The sequence below is a fragment of the Salvelinus alpinus genome, chromosome 4 (genome assembly GCF_045679555.1).
Source record: "Salvelinus alpinus chromosome 4, SLU_Salpinus.1, whole genome shotgun sequence".
Taxonomy (NCBI): Eukaryota; Metazoa; Chordata; class Actinopteri; order Salmoniformes; family Salmonidae; genus Salvelinus; species Salvelinus alpinus.
In genome coordinates, this window is record NC_092089.1 from 33,552,855 (window position 1) to 33,566,981 (window position 14,127).

The window sequence follows — 14,127 nt, forward strand, 5'->3', positions numbered from 1 at the left end:
CCCTCCTACGGCCTCCTCCACGTCTCCTGATGTACTGGCCTGTCTCCTGGTAGCGCCTCCATGCTCTGGACACTACGCTGACAGACACAGCAAACCTTCTTGCCACAGCTCGCATTGATGTGCCATCCTGGATGAGCTGCACTACCTGAGCCACTTGTGTGGGTTGTAGACTCCGTCTCATGCTACCACTAGAGTGAAAGCACCGCCAGCATTCAAAAGTGACCAAAACATCAGCCAGGAAGCATAGGAACTGAGAAGTGGTCTGTGGTCACCACCTGCAGAACCATTCCTTTATTGGGGGTGTCTTGCTAATTGCCTATAATTTCCACCTTTTGTCTATTCCATTTGCACAACAGCATGTGAAATTTATTGTCAATCAGTGTTGCTTCCTAAGTGGACAGTTTGATTTCACAGAAGTGTGATTGACTTGGAGTTACATTGTGTTGTTTAAGTGTTCCCTTTATTTTTTTGAGCAGTGTACTTAGAGATGGGTTCTGTCAGACTTTCATTACCACTAATGACTGGTCTGCCTGGGGGATTTTCAAGAATTTTGTGGACTTTTGGAAGAAGGTAAAAAGAAGCCATTCGCGGACTGAAATTGAAAAGAAATTTGAACTCATTGTCTGAAATGTAGCCATTCTCCTTAGCTTCTGTGAGGATCCCTTTCAATTCAGTTTTTATGTCCTCTGTAGGGTTGAAGGTAAGAGATTGGTAGAATTCGTCATTGTCTAATTGACGGTAGACTTCTGTCACACATTTGTCTTTACTCCACACTACTGTAGCACCACCTTTGTCTGCTGTTTTAACCACAATCCGTTCATTTTTGGACAATGATTCAACTGCATCCCTCTCTGTCTTAGAAAGATTATGTCGTGTTTGGTTTGGTTGGAGTCAAACACCCTAACATCAAACTAACTATGGAGTACAGCAAGGATAACATTCATTTTTTGGACCTCGACATTAGTAAAAATGACAAAGGTTGTTTGCACATATCAATCTTTAGGAAGCCTACAGATGGGAATACCATTCTGAGGGCAGACAGCTTTCACCCCAAAAGGCTAAAAGAGAATATTCCATATGGCCAATTCCAAAGAGTCCGCAGAATTTGCGATCAGGAAACAGACTACAGTGTCAAATCTGCTGAATTGGAGAATCGCTTCTTGAATCAGGGCTACAGCGTTCAGGTCCTGAAAGATGCAGGAATAAGGGCTTGATTACTTGACAGAGAGAACTTGTTGCGAAGGAGAGTGCCTCGTGATACAGCAGAGAGAGTGTATTTTGTTACAAAATACAGCACTGAAGCAGAGAACATTAAAATAATCATTAAAAATAATTGGGGAATCATCCAAAGTGATACACTACTACGCCAAGTCTTTCCTGAGCCACCAGTCATAAGCTTTAAGAGATGTCCTACCCTAAATGACAAATTAGTCCACAGTTATCTTCCGGGTGACTCTCAAAAAACTTGGCTTGACCACAAACCCAAGGGCTCTTTTAAATGTAACCATTGCAGAAATATTGCACAGAAGTATTTTGTTGACACAGCTTCCAAAATGGAATATTACGTCAAGCATTTAATTAACTGTAAAACCACTCATGTCATCTATAGATTGGAATGTCCACAGTGCAAGGTGTTCTACATTGGACGGACAAAGACGCCTTCAAGACCGCTTAGCGGAACACAAGTACGCCATACGGGTAGGCAATGAAGACTACCCCATGGCAAGGCACTACAAGTCCTTACACCATGGCAACCCTGCCTCCCTACAAGCTATGGGTATTGATCATATTCCAGCCTCTATTAGAAAATTAAACAATTAAACCAAAGGGAACGTTTTTGGATTTACAAACTACAGGCCACTAAATACCCTGGTTTAAATGAAGATATGGATTTCTCACCCTTCCTGTAGGGTTGTGATAGGTCCATTTGCTGTCATCTAGTGGACGTTTTGCTCAATTGCCCTCAGCTATGTTTAGACTGTTGTTCATGTTTTGCTGTGTTCTAGTGTACTATGGAATATATTGCTGTCTTATTCTTGACACTTCTCCCAGTCATATTTAAGGTTAGAACTACCTTTCTAAGTGTCCTGATACTTCTAGCTTGGAGTTGTATTTTTATGATAACAGAGCTTCAGTATTTCACTTTTTAATGTGTATGTATATGTGTGTCCAATCAATTTTGTAACCACTCCCTCTTCTAATTAGGGCTAATTGGAAAAGCTGTTCAAAAGAGGACAATGTATTATTTTTTTGTACTCCCTGATGAAGGCCATCAAGCCGAAACGCGTCGGATTTTTAAAAACTTTGTTTCTATTGAACATGCCATACTAATAAAGGCATTTTAATTAATTATATGAAGAGGTCCTTGGTCCTCCTTTCTTTTTGAGGATCTCTATCTGAATGTTCTCACTCTGGTGCTTGCATATATCTGATCCGTTTACTCTTGTAAGAATCTATGCATGTGACAGAACCAGGATTTCAAACACAAGCCAGACACTTTCATTTCAGTTCTATGATCGCGTCACTTCCTCTGCCAGTTCTCTCTTCTCAAATCAAATAAATGTTTCTTGGTCGTGTACACAGATTTGCAGATGTTATTGCAGGTGCAGCGAAATTCTTGTTTCTAGCTCCAACAGTGTAGTAATGCCTAGCAATACACAGAATTCAGAAGGTAAAAATAAATACATTTTTGTCCAATCAAACCCTTTCTGCACAGTGTTTCCCTTTCCATCAGTGTTAAATTCTATTATTTTTCTCTCCCCCTTCCTGAGATGAATCATTATTTCTCTCTACCCCCCCCCCCCCCCCCCTCAGTTCAGTTCAATACCTGCTCCATTTGTTAAGCCAAGGGTGTTCTGGCATGATTAACTAAAGTTGACAATGGCTGACCATTATGATTACGCAATTGGCCTTCATAAAATATTCCCAATCGATGGTATTGACAAGGGAATGAAAACGGTAGAGGGAAGAGAGGTAAGCCAACTCTACTGGGCTTCACTTTTCTGGCTCGCTCAGAGACCAACAACCTCTAGACTAGGGTTTTCACAGCATGGTGGTCCTATGGGGGCTGCAGGAGGCGTAATGAACAGAGTGATTATTGTAGACTTGACAGTATGTGTGTATCAGGTGCTTTAGGTGAACTTGTGGTGCCTATAGAGAATGTAGGGAGGTTTTCATGCTTTCACTGGACTTCACTATAGTTGACTTAGTGCTTACAGTGGACAGAATGGCTTAGTGAATACTGGGTTTCCATCATACTAATTGATAATCATAAGTCATAATTAGAGTTTTTCAAATGAACCACTTAAGTATAAGTAATGAATTAGTGTCTGTTAGCTTTAATGAGTGAAAATGCTGTCACATTTTCTACTAGTGACAGCAGGACTTCCTGGACTAAGGTGTGAGTCAGCAGGAGAGAAGAGAACATGTTGATGGCTGAACACCTACTGCTACACACCAAGGCATCCTCTGGTCGTAAAGCTGAGCCTCTAAACATACACAGTTTAATGTAACCTTTCAAGTCAAACTTGTGTGTGTGTGCTCACTCAGGGTCAGGTCAAGTCGGACTTGTGTGTGTGTGTGCGCTCACTCAGGGTCAGGTCAAGTCGGACTTGTGTGTGTGTGCGCTCACTCAGGGTCAGGTCAAGTCGGACTTGTGTGTGTAGGTAGACTTTAAGCCCCATAAGAGCAGGATTGAAGATTGGGTTAATGTAGTAGTTCAGTTTGCAGCCAGTAGGCTATGTATTTATTTCAACATCCCAGTGTCTATTATCTCTCTCACGTCATGCTCAGACAAGGCAGTCAGTTAGAGAAGGATTATTCTCCTGTAGTCAGATCATCATCTATCCATAATCTTATTGAAGAGAAGATGTGTGTCTCCTGGGTGTTGTTGCTCTCATTGTTAGACACAGACACAAACACACACATACAAATTATGAGTCAGTTACATTTGTGCTCTTGTTATTATATCACACGTGGTGATATCTCTTCTACGGCATTCAGTTTAAACAATGGATAGAGAGATAAAGAGTGACAGAGAGAGAGAGAGAGAGAGAGAGAGAGAGAGAGAGAGAGAGAAAGAGAGAGTATGGAAGAAAGAGAGAGAGAAAGAGGGTGAGAGCATAGAAGAGAGAGAAAGAGATTGATGAGAGAGAGAGAGAGAGAGTGGGAGGTCAAAAAGGCTCAGATCCTTCCATTTATTTTCCCTCTGTGTGCCATTTCGGACCACACACTCACTGATCATTTCTCCGCCAGATTGTCGACAGCAAGTTGATTTACTCTTCTCAGAAATAGAGCACAAAAATTGACAGAGGCTTAAGATTGAAAAAAGAGCTTAACTCACAACACAGACTGAACAAAAGAGTGAGATAGGAAGTAAAAGAGAGAGGTAGAGGGGCAGGTTGACAGACGAAGAGGAAGGTGAGTAAGGATGCTCCTCTTGGTGTGTGTGTGTGTCACCTGTTTGATTTCTCATTAGTGTGTGTGTGTGTTTGTGTGTGTGTGTAATCTCATTTCAGCTTTGAACTGAACAGTAAGTTTGATTCTGTGATAATAGTTGTGTGTGTTTCAATTGGCTGTCTCTCTTTTTCTCTTCCTGCTTTTCCAATTCTCCACTTTTCCCCTGATTGTGCACTTCTTACTTTTACACATTTCTGGCTATAATACACTGGCTCACCCCCTGTCTCCCCTCTTCTCTCCCCTACCCTCTCTGCTCTGCTCTCCTCTCCTCTACCCTTTCCCCTCTCCTCTCTCCTCTTTTTTGCTCTCTCCATCAATATATAACTACCCCACCATTGCTGTCTCTCTCTCTCTGTCTATATCCGTGTTAGCTAATACTATAGGGAATTTAACATTTCTAAATCTCACTCTGTTTTTCTGTGCATGTCTAGGGGGTTAAAACCTCCAACTTCCACTTTCTAGCACGTTCTCTGTCTCAGTACGTTACTCTCCTCCTCTCTCTTTTGACCTCTTCTATCTACTGGGCTTTACAGTAAAATCTCTCTCTCTCTCTCTGTCTTATTTTCTCCACCAGTTGATGTCTCTGGGAGTGAATGGCTCATGGAGGGGCTCTGTCCCATCCTCCATCCCTCCTGCCTTCCTTTCTCACCTCTCCCCCAGCACTGACCTGGGAGTCGCCATCTTCCTCATCCTCACAGGTGAGTCAAATCTACCATCTGCCTATAACACATTCACCCCTAGCCACTATACCCCTATACTCTTTAACCACTGATATAGATTTGAAAGGATTGGATTTTACAGTATGTGTACTATAAGCAATATGGTGAAAAATCCTCAAAGCGTAGAGGGCAAGTTTGAGATATTACTATACTACATCAAATCATTTCAGATCTATACAAGTGTCTACAGACTTGGGTATAGAGGCTCAGGGTTGTTGGTTGATTTGAAATTAGGCATCTCTCCTCATCACAGATGAGAGATTCAGTGTTGGTGTCAGTTAACATCAGAGTTTGGTTGGTATTCCTCCTGAGTAACTCACTGGTAGAATAATCACTGGTAAAATAACATAATCTGTACAGTGTAGAAGTATTAGGCTTGGCTTAAGGTATATTTATGGGGGTGAAATTCTGTTCAGATAAATCAAGACTTAAAAACAATATGAACAAAATCTAATTTGATCCCAGAGGACTGAAAGGTTTTCGATATATAAGCTGGGCAACAGCTTTTCACATCTTAATCATGGGAATCCAGAGCCCACACAGATGGCTGAATGGGTTTACTTTGTTTCCACACAGATCTGTCATCCATCAGGATCAACCTTTCTGATCAAGTATGTCAGTGATCTAACTCTCTGTGACTGTTTCCATTATGGAGCTGTGTAGACAGACTGAATACAAAGTGTATTAGCATAGCAACCCCAGGGTCACACCAGAGAGGAGAGGATACACAGAGAGAAGAGAGGAGAGAGGACAGATGAGAGTATAAAGGAGAGAGGATACATAGAGAGAGGAAAGAGGACAGAGGGGAAAGGAAAGGAGAGAGGATACATAAAGGACAGAGGAGAGATGAAAGGATAGAGGATACATAGAGAGATGAGAGAGGAAATGAGAGAGGAAAGTGGAAAGGAGAGAGGAAAGGTGAGAGAAAAGGAGAGAGGAAAGAAGAGAGGAGAGGATACACATGAGGAATCACAGCATGGAACATTCCATACCTGTTGCTCCCAATAATTACCTACACAACAAATCAAATGAGGCTATGAACAGCACCCTGCCCCCCACTGGCCAGCCAGCCAGCAAGCAATCATGTCGATTCAGCTATAACATTTATTCACTTTGGATTGGTTCCCCGATGCTTTCAAAGCCGGATAGTGGGTTGAGGGGTCAGGAAGGTAGCAGCGGTTGAAATATTAAATGACTGACGGTTTACTGACCCTTGTTATACCCAAGAGCAGACAGTGAGCTGGTCTGTCTCTATACTTCTATCTTTCTCTCTCTCCCCGTCGCTTCAAAGCTCCTATCTCCCCGCTCCTGTCTTCCTTCTCTCCTCTCTTCTTCTCCAGGTGTAGTGTCAGTGGTTGGGAATGGCATAGTGCTGTTGGTTTCTTCTCTCCTCTCTTCTTCTCCAGGTGTAGTGTCAGTGGTTGGGAATGGCATAGTGCTGTTGGTTCCTTCTCTCCTCTCTTCTTCTCCAGGTGTAGTGTCAGTGGTTGGGAATGGCATAGTGCTGTTGGTTTCTTCTCTCCTCTCTTCTTCTCCAGGTGTAGTGTCAGTGGTTGGGAATGGCATAGTGCTGTTGGTTTCTTCTCTCCTCTCTTCTTCTCCAGGTGTAGTGTCAGTGGTTGGGAATGGCATAGTGCTGTTGGTTTCTTCTCTCCTCTCTTCTTCTCCAGGTGTAGTGTCAGTGGTTGGGAATGGCATAGTGCTGTTGGTTTCTTCTCTCCTCTCTTCTTCTCCAGGTGTAGTGTCAGTGGTTGGGAATGGCATAGTGCTGTTGGTTCCTTCTCTCCTCTCTTCTTCTCCAGGTGTAGTGTCAGTGGTTGGGAATGGCATAGTGCTGTTGGTTCCTTCTCTCCTCTCTTCTTCTCCAGGTGTAGTGTCAGTGGTTGGGAATGGCATAGTGCTGTTGGTTTCTTCTCTCCTCTCTTCTTCTCCAGGTGTAGTGTCAGTGGTTGGGAATGGCATAGTGCTGTTGGTTTCTTCTCTCCTCTCTTCTTCTCCAGGTGTAGTGTCAGTGGTTGGGAATGGCATAGTGCTGTTGGTTTCTTCTCTCCTCTCTTCTTCTCCAGGTGTAGTGTCAGTGGTTGGGAATGGCATAGTGCTGTTGGTTTCTTCTCTCCTCTCTTCTTCTCCAGGTGTAGTGTCAGTGGTTGGGAATGGCATAGTGCTGTTGGTTCCTTCTCTCCTCTCTTCTTCTCCAGGTGTAGTGTCAGTGGTTGGGAATGGCATAGTGCTGTTGGTTTCTTCTCTCCTCTCTTCTTCTCCAGGTGTAGTGTCAGTGGTTGGGAATGGCATAGTGCTGTTGGTTTCTTCTCTCCTCTCTTCTTCTCCAGGTGTAGTGTCAGTGGTTGGGAATGGCATAGTGCTGTTGGTTCCTTCTCTCCTCTCTTCTTCTCCAGGTGTAGTGTCAATGGTTGGGAATGGCATAGTGCTGTTGGTTTCTTCTCTCCTCTCTTCTTCTCCAGGTGTAGTGTCAGTGGTTGGGAATGGCATAGTGCTGTTGGTTTCTTCTCTCCTCTCTTCTTCTCCAGGTGTAGTGTCAGTGGTTGGGAATGGCATAGTGCTGTTGGTTTCTTCTCTCCTCTCTTCTTCTCCAGGTGTAGTGTCAGTGGTTGGGAATGGCATAGTGCTGTTGGTTTCTTCTCTCCTCTCTTCTTCTCCAGGTGTAGTGTCAGTGGTTGGGAATGGCATAGTGCTGTTGGTTTCTTCTCTCCTCTCTTCTTCTCCAGGTGTAGTGTCAGTGGTTGGGAATGGCATAGTGCTGTTGGTTTCTTCTCTCCTCTCTTCTTCTCCAGGTGTAGTGTCAGTGGTTGGGAATGGCATAGTGCTGTTGGTTTACTGTAGAAAGAAGAAGAAACTCAGACCACCAGAACTCATGACTATTAACCTGGCCATCTGTGATTTTGGATACAGCCTCTTGGGGGCGCCATGCCTCATAATTTCCAGGTGAGCGATTCCTGTCGACCAATCTTCAATCCCCCATACTGACAGTATGAACATCAAACTAGAGAGAATGATATGGTACAGGTGTCTTTTATCCAAAACAATTGACAGTTAACACTCACATCCCATGAATCAGACAAAGTGCTTAGTGTTCCAATGATCAATGATCATTATCAGGTCATTATCTCCTCCTCTGGTCCACCAGTGTGTCCCATGGCTGGGTGTTTGGGGAAGCAGGGTGCCTGTGGTACGGGTTGCAGGGCTTTGTTTTTGGGATCGGCTCCCTCATCACCACCTGTCTCATCTCTCTGGACCGCTGCCTCAAGATCTGCAGCTTCAGATACGGTCAGTGGGATTCCCTTCATTTCTTTTTGCTATCTTTTTGAGTCATGTGTGTACATACTTATTATATTCTTCATTTTATACATTTCTTACATATTTTCCCTTGGGAAGACAATGATAAAGTGTTGTTGAATGCCAAAAACATTTAGCTTCCGTAGGCTACATTTATCCTTCATCCTTATTTGATATTTCTTCAAACATTTCATTACATGAAATGCATGTCTGATACTCAATTGAGAGAACAAAAGGGGTGACACAAAAGGATGTTGTAAACCCCTGACCCCTTTTAGTGGCTTCATTGACTTCCTGGTTTTCCCTGAGGCTTTAGTCAGTGGGTCAGAGCATAAACAAGGCCCTTGCTTTGTATATGCCCTTTATACTTAGCATGTCAGATAATTGATTTTGAACAGAATATTGAAATGAACCTCTGCATTCAATGATCTAATCTAAACATACACTATATATACAAAAGTATGTGGACACCCCTTCAAATGAGTGGTTTCGGCTATTTTAGCCACACCTGTTGCTGACAGGTGTATAAAATTGAGCACACAGCCATGCAATCTCCATAGACAAACATTGGCAGTAGAATGGCCTTACTGAAGAGCTCAGTGACTTTCAATGTGGCACCGTCATAAGATGCCACCTTTCCATCAAGTCAGTTCATCAAATTTCTGCGCTGCTAGAGCTGACCAGGTCAATTGTAAGTGCTGTTATTGTGAAGTGGAAGGGAAGTGTGAAGTGGTTGGCCACCCAAGCTCACAGAACGGGATCGCCAAGTGCTGAAGCGTGTCGCTCGTAAAAATCGTCTGTCCTCTGTTGCAAAACACACTACTGAGTTCCAAACTGCCTCTGGAAGCAAAGTCAGCGCAATAACTGTTTGTCCGGAGCTTCATGAAATGGGTTTCCATGGCCAAGCGTTGGCTGGAGTGGAGTAAAGCTTGCTGCCATTGGACTCTGGAGCAGTGTAAACACTTCACCATCTAGCAGTCCGACGAACTAATCTTGGTTTGGTGGATGTCAGGAGAACGCTACCTGCCCGAATGCATAGTGCCAACTGTAATGTTGGGTGGAGGAGGAATAATGGTCAGGTAGATTGTTTTCATGGTTCGGGCCCCTTCGTTCCACTGAAGGGAAATCTTAATGCTACAGCATACAATGACATTCTAGACGATTCTGTGCTTCCAACTTTGTGGCAGCCCTTTCCTGTTTCAGCATGACAATGCCACCATGCACAGGTCCATACAGAAATGGTTTGTTGAGATCGGTGTGGAAGAACATGACTGACCTGCACAGAGCCCTGACCTCAACCCCATGGAACACCTTTGGGATGAATTGGAACGCCGACTGCGAGCCATGCCTAATCACCCAACATCAGTGCCAGACCTCACTAATGCTCTTGTGGCTGAATGGAAGCAAGTCCCTGCAGCAATGTTACAACATCTAATGGAAAGCCTTCCCAGAAGAGTGGAGGCTGTTATAGCAGCAAAGGGGGACCAACTCCATATTAATCAACTCCAACTCCATATTTGTTGTGTGGTCCAGTGCTGCAAGTGAAGGCGTATTTAAGCTGCAGCTGGCCCAGAACAGAGCGGCACATTTTGCTCTTCATTGTAATCAGAGGGCTGATATAAATATGATGCATGCCAGTCTCTCTTGGCTAAGAGTTGAGGAGAGACTGACTGCATCACTTCACTTTATAAGAAACATTAATGTGTTGAAAATCCCAAACGGTTTGCGTTGTTAACTTACACACAGCTCTGACACACACACTTATCCCACCAGACATGCCACCAGGGGTCCTTTCACAGTCCCCAAATCCAGAACAAATTCAAGAAAGCGTACAGTATTATATAGAGACAATATTGCATGGAACTTCCTTCCATCTCATATTGCTCAAATTAACAGCAAACCTGGTTTCAAAAAACAGATAAAGCAACACCTCACGGCACAACGCCTCTCCCCTATTTGACCTAGATAGTTTATGTGTATGCATTGATATGTAGCCTACGTGTGCCTTTAAAAAAAAGTATGTAGTTCTGTCCTTAGGCTGTTCTTGTCTATTGATGTTCTGTATTATGTTTCATGTTTTGTGTGGACCACAGGGAGAGTAGCTGCTGCTTTGCAACAGCTAATGGGGATACAAATAAAATACCAAAAATACCAATACCAATGTTCTTGATTTTGTAATGAGATGTTGGACGAGCAGGTGTCCACATACCTTTGGTCATGTAGTGTAGTTTATAATCTGTTTGTCTGTATGTCAGACTCTTTCTTCAAGCCCACGTTGTAGAGATAATTGGGGGCACTATTGTAAGAGCAGTTTTTTATATTTTTGATTGGTCCAGAGACCAGCTTGATCTTGTTGACCTGGAGATTACTTTTCGGTTACGTAGACACTAGGCAGCAATGATGTTATTGTATTGCTGGTTAGGGGTAGTCACGCAGGTAGCTATGGGAAAGGGAAGGTGGCCTAGTGGTTAGAGTGTTGGACTAGTAACCGAAAGGTTGCAAGATTGAATCCCGGAGCTGACAAGGTAAAAATCTGTCGCTCTGCCCCTGAACAAAGCAGTTAACCCACTGTTCCTAGGCCATCTTTGAAAATAAGAATTTGTTCTTAACTGACTTGCCTAGTTAAATAAAGGTAGATCATTTTTTTTAAAGGAAGGGAATTGTCAGGCAGGGTTAATGTCTGGGCTATCAACATGCAACACTACATAAAGAAATAGAAAACCGTAAATATCACACACAACCATTTAAACTACTAGAAACCATTTGCAGGGCTCACTTGCAACAGATACCTTGGTCTCAATGAGACTCCCTGCTAAAATAAAGGAAAAATACATGTATTCATTACATGCTTCATACATCTGGAGCCTTTGGATCAATCCTATTTCTTATTTACTAATTAGTGGTCAATCAAACAACGTGCTTCACTTTATTCATATCCCTTTCCTATGTGTCTGTTTATAATATAGTACATGCTGGACAATCAGGTGTCTCTCAAAAAATAGATCTTACCCAATTAGAATAAATAATGGTGAAATAAAAGAATAACATTCCTCCATCTCTCTCTACCAGGTCAGTGGATCGAGAGACGTCACATGTCCATGTCCATAGGGCTGGTGTGGTTCTACTCTCTGTTCTGGGCCTCCCTGCCTGTCTTCGGCTTCGGCAGCTACGGACCAGAACCCTTTGGGACCAGCTGCACCATCAACTGGTACTCCTGACTCTCTCTTATTAGACTCTGTTTTGATGTGTGTGTGTGTGTGTGTGTGTGTGTGCGTGCGTGCGTGCGTGCGTGCGTGCGTGTGTGTGAATGTCTGCAGTTATAAAAGCATTCATCTCATCCAGCAGCAGCAATTGAGCCTGGGTACGAGGTTATAAAAGTATTCTCTCTAAATATACATCTTCTTCTTCCTCTTTTCTTTGAGGTGGGGGATGAGGTCATCTTTCATCGACAGGCTCTACATCTTGCTGATCCTGATCATGTGCTTTTTTCTCCCCACACTGACCATCGTCGCCTCCTACATGACCATTCTTCTGACGGTGAGAGAAACTGCAATCAGCTGCACAAAATGTCTGATTCAGTAGGGGAGAGTCCATGGAACTCAACTCAGACTCTACAAAAACCAGCATGCCATGTAACTCATTGATTGTCAATCAATCAATTGTCCTGGCATATTCTGAGTGGGGCACACTATAACGTATGGAATGCATGCTGAGTACAGTCCAGCAAGCATGATCTATTACCGTGATGGTCGACTCAATAGCTGTAGCCAACTGGTGGTCTAGCTAGCGTGGCCCTTGTGTATTTGTTTGTGGTCAGTGACGGTTTAAGTTTGTGTTTACTGACATGTCTCTCTGTGTAGGTTTACCGTTCTAGTCGCGCTCTGGCATCTATTCCCTCCTCAACTGTCACTCACACCAGCAAAGACCTGAGACTCACAAAGGTATGTGGAAAACAGACTATGTTAGAAGAAGCTTAGTTACTGGCTTGAAATGAAAGATGTCGTAACATCTGCTTTATTCCAGGCAGAGGAACTACCAGGGAATAACGTTTGTATTAACATTGTAACAAGTGTGTAAGTACAGACAGCACAGTATATCTTTCTGTTGTTTCATCTATTGTCTGTCTGTCCCAGATAGCAGCTGTGGTGTGCTCCACCTTCCTCTTATCCTGGACTCCCTATGCCATTGTCTCCCTCTACTCCGCCTTGGCCCCCAAGGAGGAGCATTGGGCCGGGGAGGCCATGCAGGGAGGAGGCCCCTCCATGGGGACTGGAGGATCCACCGGGATGGCCTCAGCCTTCCCAAACATCCCCAACATTATGGGTCTCCTCAATTGGACCTCCACGGAAAACTACGGAAGCAACTACGGAAGTGTCTACTACGACCCTGGAGAATCCTTGCGGGACGTGACCAACCCAGATCCATACTCCTATTCTGGTTTAGGCCACAGTCTGTCTGCTGCTTCCACACGCAGTTCAGCCCCAGGCCAGGAGGGGGAGTCGGAGACAGGGAGCAACCGGCCGGTGTCCTGCCTGCCACCTATGGTGTCTCTGATACCAGCAATGTTCGCCAAGTCTCACTGCATGATTAACCCTTTCATCTACCAGATCATGAACAAGGAGTTCAGAGAGGACGTGTACGACATACTGTTTGGGAGACAGAACGGGGAGAGGAGGAGAATGCAGGGAAGAGCAGGGAGCTACTCTGACAGTAAGGAGTCTTTCATAGCTACAGGTGTGGACTGGACAGGTGCAGAATGACTGATAACTCTCTCACATTTTCATTCTCTCTCTCTCTTCTCCTCTTTCTCTCCTCAGCCCCCAAAAGCAGCCTCTCCTACTGCCACAGCTGGCGAGGGAGGAGCAACCCCAAGGCCATGCCCATGGTGGAGTTGGGGAAGAATAAGAGGGCTGGCGACACCACCTCGGTGGGATGGGACGCCCTGGGCGTGGCCTCGCTGGACACACAGGTCAACATGGACGGGCAGAGTCTGAGTGAGGCAGGGAGAGAGCTGGGGGGTTCCACCTCTAGTAGTCTGATGACCGAGTGATAGAGGCAGAGATAGATAAGAGAGATGTTGAGAGGATGGAGGTGTTTAGGAGCAGAGGCCTCTTTAAAAACAGCTTAAAAATAAAACATGTTTTGTGTAAGTACAACCAAAGTATTGTATCATAGTGAGTGTTTTGAGTAGTGACTCTTTTTTAAATGTAGCCAAAACATTAGTATTATTATATAACCAACAATTATGATATGTAAAATATACACTATGTTGTATTTTTACATATTGTGTGTATTTTTTACCTTTATATCTAAGCACCAACAAAGATGTCTGCTGCAGTTTTGAAAATGTTATTCCATCTTTTAGTTTAGTCTATTTTGTAGTTTTTTTGTCTTTGTCAACACTGTCCTGATAGGCCTGTGGGTTATGGTTCACATTAGACTTTCACACAATAGAATAGTGTGTACAATTGTATGTGTGTATTTTGTAACAAAATAAAATCGAGCCAAGTGGGAAAATCTTGTTGCCTATGGTGTGACCATAAAATTACATTCACAAGTTGAAATGTTCCTGATAACACCTCCCCAAGTTGTGAACTAGGAGTTTAAGAGGTCTTATGGAACTGTTCGTAGCCTACTGGGCACAAAGGTTTAAAAA

The 14,127-nt window shown here is 43.8% G+C and overlaps 1 protein-coding gene across 1 annotated transcript; it reads left to right on the forward strand.

Moving 5' to 3' along the window:
* Positions 1-5,035: 5,035 nt before the first annotated feature.
* opn9 (opsin 9) lies at positions 5,036-13,969 on the forward strand. Its single transcript, XM_071396677.1, has 8 exons — positions 5,036-5,156; positions 7,970-8,120; positions 8,323-8,462; positions 11,541-11,679; positions 11,894-12,008; positions 12,332-12,412; positions 12,605-13,181; positions 13,289-13,969. The coding sequence occupies exons 1-8, from the start codon at positions 5,036-5,038 to the stop codon at positions 13,519-13,521; spliced, it is 1,557 nt and encodes a 518-aa protein (XP_071252778.1). The 3' UTR covers positions 13,522-13,969.
* The last annotated feature ends 158 nt before the right edge of the window (positions 13,970-14,127 follow it).